The sequence below is a fragment of the Panicum virgatum genome, chromosome 2K (assembly GCF_016808335.1).
Source record: "Panicum virgatum strain AP13 chromosome 2K, P.virgatum_v5, whole genome shotgun sequence".
NCBI lineage: Eukaryota > Viridiplantae > Streptophyta > Magnoliopsida > Poales > Poaceae > Panicum > Panicum virgatum.
Window position 1 is genome coordinate 49,693,982 of NC_053137.1, and position 14,076 is coordinate 49,708,057.

The 14,076-nt window shown below is 43.3% G+C and overlaps 2 protein-coding genes and 1 long non-coding RNA gene across 4 annotated transcripts; 2 read left to right on the plus strand and 1 right to left on the minus strand.

Moving 5' to 3' along the window:
* The first annotated feature begins 630 nt into the window (after positions 1-630).
* LOC120682389 (heavy metal-associated isoprenylated plant protein 41-like) lies at positions 631-4,938 on the plus strand. Of its 2 annotated transcripts, none has more exons than XM_039964274.1 (3): positions 631-1,136; positions 1,996-2,252; positions 2,932-4,938. In XM_039964274.1, the coding sequence occupies exons 1-3, from the start codon at positions 740-742 to the stop codon at positions 2,995-2,997; spliced, it is 720 nt and encodes a 239-aa protein (XP_039820208.1). In that variant the 5' UTR covers positions 631-739; the 3' UTR covers positions 2,998-4,938. The 2 variants fall into 2 exon arrangements, with proteins under 2 accessions (XP_039820208.1, XP_039820201.1); XM_039964267.1 differs by having other exon boundaries at positions 633-1,136; positions 1,996-2,194.
* A 35-nt stretch (positions 4,939-4,973) lies between these two features.
* On the plus strand, positions 4,974-11,636 carry LOC120695396. The gene is made up of 4 exons (XM_039978660.1): positions 4,974-4,982; positions 5,281-5,596; positions 6,611-6,809; positions 10,592-11,636. Exons 1-4 carry the CDS (start codon positions 4,974-4,976, stop codon positions 11,343-11,345), a joined length of 1,278 nt encoding a protein of 425 aa, XP_039834594.1. The 3' UTR covers positions 11,346-11,636.
* LOC120682398 lies at positions 7,119-9,700 on the minus strand. The gene is made up of 2 exons (XR_005678424.1): positions 9,550-9,700; positions 7,119-7,420 (listed from the first exon to the last, which is right to left on the minus strand). It is a non-coding gene; the product is annotated as an uncharacterized LOC120682398 (long non-coding RNA).
* Positions 11,637-14,076: the final 2,440 nt, after the last annotated feature.

The following is a 14,076-nucleotide window of genomic DNA, read 5'->3' on the forward strand; positions in this document are numbered from 1 at the left end:
AAGGAGAAGTCGCCATCGCCGACGAGCAGGATGCTCTGGGCCGACGAGTACTGCCCCACCCACTTGACCTCCTGCTCCCCCTCCTCGTCGCTGCCCTCCTCCGTCATGTCGATCACCGGGAAGCCCTCCCCGCGTGGGGCTGCCACCCCTTCCTTCTCCTCCTCCTCCTCCGCCGTCAAGTCGATCACCGGGACGCCCTGCCGCCTCCCGTCCGCGGCGACGCCCGCAGGCAGCCGGGGGTTTCCACCAGCGGCAAGCGCGTACTCCAGCGAAGGCTGTGCCATGCGCGCGCCTCCTCTCCTCTGCCGCGCCGCGCTCTTCGCCCCGCGGTGGTCAGGTGAGGTCACACGGTGACAGCCTTGATCGGTGGCTGCAACTCGCCTTACTCCCTGCCTTGGGTTCGAATTTTAAATTTCAAACGGTCGCGAGGTACAACTAGTCGTTGCTGCTGCTTGCCTTGTTGGGCCGGGCTCCTATCACTTCCGAAGCCCAGCGCTTTTCTTGGCAGGCTCTTGCCGAGAGAGAAGGATACCAAACGCGGCGCGGGCGGGCCGCCGCTGCCATGTGGGTCCGGACAGCCAGAGACCGCAGGCGGACAAACCCCCCTCTTTGGCTGGCTACGTCTACGTGTCGGGGAGCTTCTGGGACCCACCCCCGGTTTCCACGCTGCAAGAGTGACACGAGTCCGCACCACTTCGCCTCCCCGTCGGCGGCGATTCCCGCACGCGCACGAGCGCGCATGGCCGTTGTGGTGGCCGCGCCGGTGGAGATCGGGCTCGATGCGGAGGCGGGACGCGGCGGGGCCGGGGCCGGGGCCGGGGGTGAGGTGCCACTGGAGGTCGCTGGGAATGAGGTGCTGCCGCCGGTCGAGGTCGGCGGGGAGGGGGTGCCGCCTCCGGTCGAGGTGGACGAGAAGGGGCCGCCGCCGGTGGAGGGAGTACCGGTGGCCGTCACCGCGAGAGGGGAGAAGGAGAAGGAGGGGAAGGGGAAGGGGGAGGGGGTGAAGTGGCTGGGGCATTACTCCTCCGCGCAGGACATTCTGCTCGTCGGCGACGGGGACTTCTCCTTCTCTCTGGCGCTGGCCACCGCGTTCGGCTCCGGCACCAACCTCGTCGCCACATCCCTCGACACCTACGGTTCGTCTACTTCAATTGCTTCCGCGACGCCTAAGCCCCTTCCTGCTACGTACTAGCACCTGGTGAAAGTGATGCATTTCTTTTTGGCCCTTTGCGCCTTGGATACGGGAATAAATTGGGGGCAATTGATGGGTGGATGGATGCTTACAAGAACACCATATGTTAGTTCGGGGTTGTGTTGGTTAAAGAAGGATATACGCTGTCCATTTAAGCTACCAATCTCTTCGTGCAAACCGTGCAAACTTTAATCTGGACCACCGGATCAACATCCAAGGGATGCGTAGGGAGGATGGGAGAGGGGATTTGCAAAAGTGTGATTAGGGGCGGGCGGTTAACCGTAAAATTAACCAATTCCCCATACCCCTTGGATGTTGATCCGGGGGCCAAGATTGAAGTTTGCACAAAGGGGTTAGTTTGCACTTGATATATTCCCATCTTAAAATGGGTGACATCATATTTTGCTTTCTTATGGTTTAGAGTACTTGCAAGTTGCAACACAGCTTATCCCCATTACTATGTCTTTTAGCAGCTCCTTTGTGTCAAGCAATTGCTTTAGGACAACAGTTCGATGGTTAATACTGATAGCATTGACAATCAGCAAAGGGGAAGAAGCGGCACCATGTCCTGCTGTCTAATAAAAGTATTAATTCTTTCACACTGTGATAAGACTTCTTATGGAAAATTTGCCATCTTCAGTAGTTTTACAGTCTTGTATTTTCTTCATTCCTACTTTGGCGTTGGGCCCATGCGCATTAAGATCATGTGCTAAACTGGAATCACGAAGGGCTGCTATGTTTTTTTGGTGATTCTGTTGTCGCTATTACTTATCTATTTCTCTGCAAAAATCCTCTTTATTCAGAGGATCTGAAGGACAAGTACAGCAAAGCAGAGTCAAATCTAACAGAGCTGAAAAGATTGGGTGCCACATTGATGCATGGCGTCGACACGAAAAAAATGAAGTTGCACCCTGACTTGAAGAACAGAAAGTTTGATCGAATTATCTTTAATCTTCCTCATGCTGGCTTCAAAGGAAAAGAAGACGACTTGCATATGATCAAGTATGTGGTAGTTGATGCCCTAGATTTGGACAATTGTTCATGTTCTTCAAATGTATTGGTAGGAACATTATTCTTGTTTTTCAAATAGATTGGTTGCATCATTTTATTTCTCTTAAATGAGTTCTTCAAAAACATAGTTGATTAAATATTCCTAAGGATACATCTGCACATGAAGGGCCATGCTCTCCTTTTTAGAAAACATGTTGCATATTTAGAAATTAGAAAACCTGGCAATGTAAAAGACATTGGATATCATCTGACCAAAATTGTCCATTTTAGGCATCATTGTTATGCTTAACTTTTTTTCACTCGAAATGTACTATAGCCTTTTATGCTTACATTATGAACAAGTAACACATACTCTATTTGCTGGCGTCATTTTGCTTTAGATCCTTTGGCAGTAAAAAAATATACCATCTGGTTTACCATAATGCAAGAAGAATAAACAACCTTTGTGCATATAGCATTTTTACAGCTCCTTACAGTATTATTTATTCATTCCTTCTTTGTTGCACACTCGTGAAATAAGATTCCTTCTTTTGTACAGCTCCTTGATAGGTTTGATGAAAAGGTTCACGTTCATATGATAGTGATAAAGGAAATAGTTTGCTGATGATTTCTTGTTGCATTTGGACAGCAAATGAACCTTTAAAAATTTTACCATGCTGTTGTAGTGTTGTTTCACAAAGTTCTGTTTCTTAGTTAACTTATTATTAACCATCTGCCGTGATATTTAGCTCGCACAGGGAGCTGGTGTGGGGCTTCTTCAACAATGCACTTCACCTTTTTCGGCCTTATTGTGAAATCCACATTAGCCACAAGACAGGAGGGGCGTATGACAGATGGGAACTTGAAGACCTAGCTTCTGAGGCTTCTCTTGTTCTGGTTGACAAAGTTGCTTTCTGACAGGAAGATTACCCCGGGTATAACCAAAAGAGAGGAGATAGCGCAAGGTGCGATGAAGCTTTCGATCTAGGCACATGTTTCACATTCAAGTTCCGGATCAGAGACTATCAGAAGAACCTGAATGAAAACATGACTGGTTCAATCTCATTCCTTGGAACCATGACCCAAGCAACTGAAAGAGGCCCATTTCATCTGTTTCTGCCTGATGAAGCTTGGCCTCGGCAACATCTTCCTCCACCACATACCTCAGTTCACACGCCGATAGCTCTGGAGCCTTACAGGGTTGCACAAAGGCAATATCCGGATTTTAGACTGAACTTTGATGGCATAGTGAGAGACCCGTATAATCAACAACAGGGCAATGCCCAGCCAATGATCAGAAGTATAAAGCCATCTCTGAGGGCTCTGCCCGATCCAGGCGGCACCATTCCTCCACCTATGAGCAGAATCCCATGTCCTGATCTCCTTGCACCTGAGGAGCCTCGGTATCGACATAAACCTACTCCTGATGCTCCAGGGAGGGATCACTCTTGCTTGGCGTGGGAACACCCGTGGAGTCTGCATAGGGAACACCAGCGGGGTCTGCAGAGGGAGTGTGAAATGCAGGGACAGGTGATGCCCGCGGCCAGGGCTGGCCCTGAGGGCGGGCGAGCGGGGCGGCCGCCCCGGGCCCCCCGAAACCAAGGGCCCCGCAGGCGATGTGTGTACTGTGTACAGATACAGGGGACAGGGAAATAGATGCCTGGCTCAAAATCCTGCCGACTGCCGAGGTGCCGCAGGCGCCGGCGCAACTAAACCCGTGGAATCTGAAGATTGCCTCCTTCAACGCATCTCGTCTGCAATTGATGAGTGGTCACGCATAGAGGATCTCAGGGATCTGACGGCTGAGACAGCAGGGTTAGTTCTAGCTCCTCCGTTGCTCTGTATGTAGTGCAATGGCCGATTGGCATCAACATAACTGATTGATGGAATGGGAAGGTATATAGCATTTGCCCTTAGCAGTTTTTTTTAGCATATTTGCCCTTAGCAGTTCTGCCGCAGCGCTGTGCACATGATTAATTGATGTTTGATTTATGATCAATATTTCGTATTCATTACAGCGGCCTATTGATTTTTGATTAATAGATATTATTAGGAAATAGGAACTGCGAGTTCTACATGATAATTGGTAATATTTTATTGGGTTGATCTAGTACTTTTGTAGCTTTACACTAGTTTTGAAGTACTAATGGTTGTTTCCAAATTTTTGGCACACCATCATATCGTCCAGTAAGCATGCATGTGGCAGTGAAAGAAAAAAAGAAAAAAAAGGAATACGTAGATGAACATATAGAGAGGATCCATTATCAATTATGATTTCATATTTATACAATATTTGATGTGAATATTGTTTTTAGATGCACTTAAGTTTTAGAAGTAGCATGTGTATTAATTATATATACATATATCCATTATTTACTGTGTATAGCAAGGGCCCCATTTTTATTTTCCCCCTGGGCCCCTAAAACCTCAGGACCGGGCCTGCCCGCGGCGACCAGCTTGAGACATTTGGCATTGTTGGAACGTCAGCAGAGTTACAGACAGTTTGTTCAGAAGGAGCAGCTGCGAAAAATAGTTGCGTTGTATGGTTGTATGCCATGAAGGGTCTTTGGGAGGTGTACGTGTAGAGCTCTAGAATAGAGGAGCCGGGGCTTTCCAAATCACACTAGTTACTACGTTCGGGTGAGTGACCAGACATGAGTCATCAGAGTTTTGTGTTCCAGACTTCCAGGTGTGATTACTCATCAGTGTTTTGTGCCCAAGGCTTGTACATTTTCCTATTAATTAACTGTTTACTCTGGCTCTGGCTCACATGGGGAACTGACTTACAGGCATGAATATAGTATGCATCTGGCTCACATAAGGTTGTATATATTTTCCAGATATTTAAAATACAGTACCATAGTTGTGGAAGTAATTTTATAATTAAATTTTATTTAATACTCCTAATTAGTAGTCAAAGCATCGTTTCTCTCTCATCAAAACATTTTCATGCAACAACCAAACACGGCCCAAAAGCCGCGGCCTCCACCACCGTGCGGGCCCCGCTCGACGAGTCCCGGAAAGGTCCGAACCTTTTTCGTCGCATTTCGCTACGTGTACGCCATTTCAGACACTAGACCACAAAGCGCGCATGGCAGTGGGAGCGGCCTCGCCGGCGGACGGCGGTAGGGCACGACGCGGCCGGGGGCGTGGGCGAGGCAGTGCCAGCGGAAGGGGTACCGGGAATCGGGGTAGAGGCCAAGGGGAAGGGGAAGGCGGTGCTTGCGGAGGGGGCGCCGCCGGCAGTCGCCGTCGAAGGGGATGAAGCGGAGGAGGGGAAGAAGCGGCTGGGGCAATACTCCTCCACGCAGAGCATACTGCTCGTCGGCGACGGCAACTTCTCCTTTTCGCTGGCGCTGGCCACCGCATTCGGCTCCGGCGCCAACCTCGTCGCCACGTCGCTCGACACCTACGGTTTGCCCCCCTTCCATCGCTTCCGCTTTCTCTCGTGTCCTGTAAAGTTGCCGCCTGCGCGTTAGCGGAAATTGGTTGGTGCCATTTTTTTTTGGCCCTTCGCGCACTGGATACGGAAATACTAGACAGAGAGAAACCCACCTGCTAATTCGACGATCCGTGTGTGGTGTTTTGTGAAGATGGGTTTGATGCATTTTGCTCCGTTGAAAATTGAGATCAAGGCTACCTTGTTATTGGTGCCTTTACGTTGTGTTGATGGAGGTGCTGCTGCAATTGCAACATGATTCTGAAGGAGCTAGGTGCTATTTGCTATATACATTCAATTTTGTAGGATGCTCTTGATGTGTATTATTGATCTTGGAAATAGACTTCTTGCTATTTGGCAAGATTCTACTGAAGTTAACTGTAAACAATTAAGAAAGGAGTCTTATTCGTGCCATGTATTGTTTCATATTGCTAGAGATGTACTGAAGCAGTGAAGCAACACATACGTTGAGGAAGCACTCTTGCTATATTCCTTTTTCGAATGCCTTTTGCATACTTTGATCGATTTGTCGAGTATGTGTGTTTATGAAACACAGCGTCGTGCAGTTTAAAAGATCTAGTTTAGATCGCTTCGTTTTAACTTTGACTTTTAGATCCCTTGGTCTGCTCAACTGTTAGAAGCAACCTGCCTGCTGTTTGCACATTGTTATTGCACCTTGAGCACAACGTATCAGCAAAAGAAAATGAACCAGCAAGAGCAATGTTTTGCCAAGAACGAACGAACACACATGCACACAAGTACGCATGCACCCACCCACCCACCCACACACACACGCACACACATCTACAACAGGCTACCTAATAAAATTGCACATTTTTCTCACTTTAGTCACCACCATTTTTTCATTTCCTCCGCAAATCTGAGTATCCTACTTCCATTTGATCTCGTCTATCATTGAGCTGACTTGCTTAGATCATTTTAGTTATACTAATCTATTTTCCTCTGCATTTCGCAATCCTTTTCTACAGAGGCTGTGAGGAAGAAGTACTCCAGAACAGAGTATAATATAATGAATCTGAAAAGATTGGGGGCCACAGTTTTGCATGGCATTGACGTGAAAACAATGAAGTTCCACACTGACCTGAAAAATAGACGGTTTGATCGTATTATCTATAACTTCCCTCATGCTGGCTTCAAAGGAAAAGAGTATAAGGCGCATATGATCAAGTATGTGTGCTATCTTGTTATTTAATTTATGGGTCTGTCTACACGTCAATCGACTGAAATTTAGATATCTATCAATCGATGATGTCAGCTGTTGATTTATCATTCAACTGCTCCGCTACTGATCAATACATATGTGTTATCGGACCCGCTATTTACTATAGTGTGCCTGTTAATATAGAGACCCATTCAAATTGGACGCAGTTGTAGTTTGTGGACCCATTTGGGTCCGTTTTCCATCCTTTCGACCCCCCCCCCCCCCCCCCCCCAAGCGCACACGCGTGCACTCACTCTGAATGTACACACGCACAATAAGTAGAATGATGTGTGCAGAATTTTGAACATCAGCAGTAGACTCCTATTACATAGCACACACACCAGTAGCTCGTGTTCATATGTGTTCCCAGGATTCCTACCTAAACCTTCTCAAAACAAGCTCATATACAGACTTACAGAGCTAACAAAGTAGGCTCCTATCACATACAGAGGCACTGATAACAATACAATAATATTGTACCTCAACTATAAGGGAATTACATGAGCCAATAATGAACGAAAACATTGCACCAAATTGCAGAGAGCAAATCATCCTACCAGCATCATATCAACTGTATCTGCAGCAAAAGAAAAAAAAATAGAAACATCATGAATACATAAGCTGAAACAATAGAGAATATACATAATACTGAGAATTATAAAAATTTATAGTGGAAAGTTGGTGAAAAAAATATTAAGTTACTCTAAGAACAGAAAAGTTATATGTAAATTTTTTGGTTAACAACGAGTTTGCTGTTTGCATGTAATTTTTTATAGTTGATCTGTAATTTTAATATTGGAACCAACAGTAGAGTTATACAAGAAATTTATAGAAGTTACACATATCTTTGCCAATACATCTCCAGATAGAAAGAAACTTTGTATGTAGACACATATACTGTTTACTTCTAAACACTTCAATAGTATTAAGTTACACTAAGAATAAAAAAGTTACATGTAATTTTCTGTGCTAACAATAAAGTTACATATTAAAATTTTCTTATAGATGCTCTGTAACTTCGAATATTGGAAGCAGTACATAGTAGATTCATACAAAAACTTTTTTAGAACTTACACATATCTATGCTAATAAAACTTCAAATGCAAAGAAATCTTTATCCACATACACATATTATTTACTATTAAAATTTTTAACAGATATTATAATAAATTATAATATATGCTGCCTAATAAAAACAAAGCAACATGTGTACGAAAAGTAAATATTTGATTTAGTTTGACCTTTGACAAAATATGTAGATAGAGAACCTTGCCATGAGCAATGAAAATAGACGGGTCTACTAGGAAGGAGACAAATATATATTAAGTAAAGAAAATATTCAGAACTACAAAACTACACAATTAATGAAAAGAGGTAGAACATTAGTTCTTAGTTTTTACCTGCAGTCTGGATAAAGTTTTTTTTTGGTAAAAAGAGTTTGAAGAAACTTGCAATCTACATAAAAAGGTAGTATGACATACATCAATCTATAACAATCTGGGGCAATAAATAAATAATTTTGAAGATCGATAAAAATAAGAATTAGATACTACCTATTATACTTAAATAATACAAGGTCCATATCGACAAAACCAAGCTAACCGAACACCTGAAATTAAAGTGCTACTGTCAAACATGCAACATGGAGAGTCCATTTACATAAAGACAACAAATCCGATGGGTATGATTTTGGTTTTTATGCATTATTGCATGAAACTATTACACTGCTGTTGTAAAATACATTTACATGTGTGATGCTCTCTACTTTTTACTCCAAGCAAGCGATGACAGCAAAGGTACCATGGTATCAAATTACATTTGAGATATGAGTAACATTGTAACAAAAAAAATACACTATGTGTGATCGTATAATTATAGATATATGATTCTTTAACTTTTAAATATAGTACCTAGAAATTTTTACTAATCAAGGGTCAGTAGATGAAGTATCTGAACATTTACTTTTCCTTAATGAAACTACAACCACTCGAAAACAATTCAAGCTATAGACGTGAGCTGCGACTTCCAGTCGTCATGCAAAACTACAGGAGCGCACAACAGAAAATCAGAGTGCCGCTAGTTTGTTCTCAGGTGATTAATACCGGAACACACATAAAAAGGACAAAGGATACTACCTGCTTCCAAATTGTTGAGGATACTGAGGTAATACTCCCATTTAATACCATCAAGGTGCTGTGCAGAAAATTGGATGAAAACATTTTTTTTGGGAGATTGCAATAATCTCAGACATAGGATTATTAATTCTATATTTTCTGTGTGATCGTGACCAAGTGAATAACATATTTTCCCCCTATCTTTGGATTCAAATGCGATCGAATGCCAGCAGGCCAACAAATCCCCACAATAGGCTTAGATCACAAAATCCAAAGCACCTTCGTGAATCAGCACAGAAGCAGTGCGGGATTTGGCTGAGTGGGATTCTGCTCTAATCCACCACAACTGCCAAACAGGACAAAAATGTATCACAGCTTCCCCCACCCCCACTCCCCCATAGACAAGAGAATGATACACTCGAGCGGACAACTGGGATCCCCTACAAATCGATTCTAACCACAACACAGATCGAATCAAAATCAATTACGAAATTGGAACAAATCAACCCCAAATCTAATATATGTCCACTTAAACCTCACGCACAGATTGAAACCCTAGAACTGCATGTCATTGGTCAACTCGTGTGCATACCTCAGCGGCCAAATCGATCACGAGGTCATTGTCTCCTTGTCGATGGCCGCCAATCTGATGACGAGGTAATCAATTCATTGTCGCCGCCGTCGCTGCCGTGGCCACTTCAGCTGCCCCGCGACAAGAATGAAGATGAAAGTGGGATAAATGAACCAGAGTATGCTTGAGCTCCTCCCCACTTAAACAGAGCCAAAATGGGGTCGCAGGCCCACTTCAGACGGAGACAACCCAATAAGGGCCTAGTGGGCGGCCGCGAGCTCAAAAATATTCTGTCGCAGCAGGCCCGGTTGTGGTATTTGCACATGAGTAATCTCATTCATCCGGAGCCGATCCAACGATTGAGAACGTCGATTGACACAAATGCAAGATTTCAATCGACTGACGTCTAGCACATCTGTTAATTTATACAGTTACCCCTTTTTTAAATCCTTGTTCATAAACTCTTCATTTTTTTAATGTGGATTGGTTGATCCCTTAAGTTTGGATTTGATTCAGTATTCCTATGACTATATTAGTACGGCGAATCAATGTTCTTTTGTTTAGTACCTCGATGGGAAAAACTGGCAGTGGATAGAATCTCAATAAAATTGTTCCATTTCCATTGGCATCTTAGCCACCACCTATCACTGTTTCTTAAATGAACTTCAAGTCCTTATGCTTACAATAAGAATACCAAACATCTTAAGTATTGCAGATATTTTATTTCTCCTCCATGGTCCATAAGCAAAAGAGCATTTTTTGCTTTTAAAATTTTGTTAGTTGCGTTAACTTTTGTGCATGTATCTTCTTTTTTGCAGTAATGGTAGTTTTTGTTACTTCCTTATTTATTATGTACACTATACAATATCGTTCCTGTACCTTGCCAGCAGAAGTGTCTATACATATGATTATATGGAATTTCGATGGAAAGGTCTGACGAGTAGGTTTCTTTTGTTATGATAGTTGCTTCTAGAAAACAGGAATTTATTCAATATTTAGCAGGTCTTCATTTTGCAGCCTTGTGTTCTTAAATCCTTATTAACCATCTGCTTTGACCTCTTAGCTTGCACAAGAAGCTGGTGAAGGGATATTTCCACAATGCACGACACCTGCTTCGGCCTTGTGGTGAAATCCATGTTAGTCACAAGACAGGAGAATCATACGACAAATGGGATCTTGAGCACATTGCCGCTAAGTTTTCTCTTATTTTTGTTGAGAAAGTTAGTTTCCAGAAAGCAGACTATCCCGGTTATAACCAAAAGAAAGGAGATGGTCCAACATGTGACAAATCTTTCCCACTAGGTACCTGTTTCACATTCAAGTTCAAAATTCAAGATTTGAAGAAGTGGAAGAAACAGAATCGGAGGACTGGATCGGTCTTATCCATTGGAGGCAGCACAAGGCCATCTCTTCCAGTTCCACTTGTTCAGGCATTGCATTGGCTAGATGTTCCTCAACCAGCTAACACAGTTCTCCTGCCCCCTGTCTGTCCAGTGCTCAGCATGCCAGGGCCATCACTGAATGCTTTGGGTGCTCCAGTTGGTATTCCTCCACTGCTGGGTGGAATCACAAGCACCACTCTCCTCACTCCTCAGTGGCACCCACAGTATGTTGCTGAACTGCTGGGAAGAACAACTGACCACTTCTTTGCTCAGGAACACCAAGGGAGTCTGTGGAGAGAGTATGCGATGTTGAGGCAAGTCATGCCTGGAGCAACCAGATTGAACTATTCTGCCTTCTTGGAAAATCGTTACAGGGAGTCTGTTCAGAGGCAGGAGTGGTTGCGCTGGATGATCATCGCATACAGTTGTCAGTGAAGGACCTTCAGCGAAGGCTCGTCATTGGTCTTTTGGAGATCTGTGTGTATCTGTGAAGAGGATTGCTCGAGTAGAGGAACTTGTCCTCCCCGGATATGCTATGTTAGACATGACCACAAGTGTTTTGTGTATAGGTAGGGCTATTTTGTGTGGCGAACACTGGCCACGGCAGCAAAGCAGCGAAAGGAACGCTGGTTCCAGTGTCTGGATGAAGATGTAACCCTGGGTAGCTAAGTCTGTTTTTGCTGTGGGGACTGCCCTTAGGGACGCAGATTGACTGTAGCGACCTCACTTTAGGGGGTAAATCTGCTTGCAAGCTTCTGTCGTGCACTCGTTCTAGGGGATAAGTGGATGGGGGGAGTGCTCATCGTCAGCCCAGAGCATCCTTAATACGGGTTCTCTATGATTTTGTCAAGATCGAAGCAGGCCAGCACCAGCAGGCTCCGAGTGCTGATTATGTTAGCAATGCATGGCACAAACTCCGGCATGGATTTGGGGCAGCATTTGGCGAGGCTGGACAACTGCAGTATAGCCATTCATGTTGGTGCAGTACGGCAGTCTATTTTATAGACACGTTTCAAGATATTTTGGTGTTTACATTAACTGTTTCGCCCTTGTAAACATCTTCTGTTATATATATATTTGAGTGTTTGAAGAAACCACCACATTCGCCGAGGGCGTCTATAAATTCCCACATTAATCTAAAAAAGAAAATGACTTGCACTGTCGGATTTTATGAAGATCTAACGGTCTAAACTAACAAAAGTCTAACTATCCAAAGAGTCTTTATCCAATTAATAAAGTTAAAGGTATAAACAGAATATATAGTACATATAGAGTCTGCATGATACAAGAAACCTATGTTTCCATTTTACTTATATATCATTGTATGTTAAGTTACGGCCCATTAGCACTTACAACATATTATTTTGGCCCATTAGCACTTGCAACATATGACATGTTATTGTATTGTCGCATCGGTCCGTTGGATGTGCTACCAATGCTAAGGTTGGCAGTTTTGGCATGTTAACGCAATGATTGGTTGGGCCCTTGGAGCCAGGGAGTTGATAAGACACGTAGGTAAATGCGGTGACTCAATGTGCATACGAGTGGATAGGATGAGATTGCTGTAGGTTTATCTATTGTTTTAGCTATAGAGTTTTCACTCAATTTGTTTTGCCGACTCTTGCTCTAAAAATCGAGTGAATACCTTCACTCAATATTCCATCGCCAAACGTTGTTACATGCAATAATTTCAATTGGTCAGAAATTTGATTGAGAAAAAAAAACACTCGATTGTTTTATAGTCAGTTCTTTGCAAGGGCCATTAATAAGAGCCAGAGTCAGTCTCTTAACAGGATGAGGATATATTTGTCTAAACAGGTGTTCACACCCATGTCCATTTATATGTGAGATTATTAAGGGTGACAAAAAGAACTGAAGGTGAAGGTGCTAATCGATGACCAAAATATCCAGGAGCAAATGAGGCCAAAAACATTGTGTACAAAAAGATCTTTTTATCAGTAATATAAACATGCTCTGCATATTTAGATAAGTACACGGCATAGTCCTTCTATGAAATGTCATCTCAAAATAATCATCTTCTCAATAAGAATATATAATAATCAAGTTTTTCTAAAAAAATACCAGCAAGTATCAAAATAGTGGATATATGCTATGCAACAGTTAGAGCTTACGTTTTAGATTTAACAGAGTAGTATATTAGCATACAGCAATAATGGAAACTTGAAATATATGGCTCACGCTAAACAATCATTTAAGAAAAAAGCTCTACGGTAAAACAACATATACCTTGCCTGCAATTAGAATAAATATCCCGCTTCCCACTAAGTTCTTTTGCAAATAACATTAGACCTTCTGAAAGCACCGTGCCAATCTCAGGATTGCGGCCGCACAGCGGCACGGCCCGACTTGGGCACAAGCTTGGGGGCAACAGTGGCGGGAGAGTAGCAGAAGCACCTTGCCTAAGATCACCAGATCTTGGTGCAGCTGGGGTGGGAGAGGGAGGGAGCGACAACAAAACACCAGCAACGTACGAGCAGACGACCGGCAGCGGTGGAGGAAGTCCAACAGCTGCTCAGGGATGGACAAAGCAGAGCATATGGTCAGCGTGGGAAAGGATAAAGGAGGTTGAACCGACAAGAAAAGTAGAAAAAGTGAGAAGAGAAAAGGAAGTACAGAAAAAGGGAAAACAAAAATTATTGATTTAGTCTATAAGTATATTCATTATTATGTTTTTTCATATATAAAATTATATTATTATGAAATCCCATTATAGATTATAGGAAAACATAAAATCCATCTGTACAAGTCATATATAGCTAGAGGCATATAGGATATTTGACATCTTCCATGTATTTGTGAAAAAATAGGTTCCAGCTCCATTACAGAAGCCGCTTCATCTGAGGGCCATAGCTAGAGCCATTTAAGCCATAGTTAGCACCTTGACAAACTATCCCTAAATCGATAGCCTATGATACACAACAAATAACTCCAACAGCTACAGCCACTGCTCTCTTCTCTCAAAAAAAAATAGCAAGCTCTAAAGCACAATCTAAAATCAGCAACTGAGTCGAACTAAATAGGGAACTTCTCCATTAGGTGCATCTTACAAGAAATACACTAATAGATTTTAAATGCGTGGAGCAAGAAAATGGAAGAGGGAGAAATCAACAGAAATATCTAGAAGTTAAAGAAAAGAGTTAAAAAC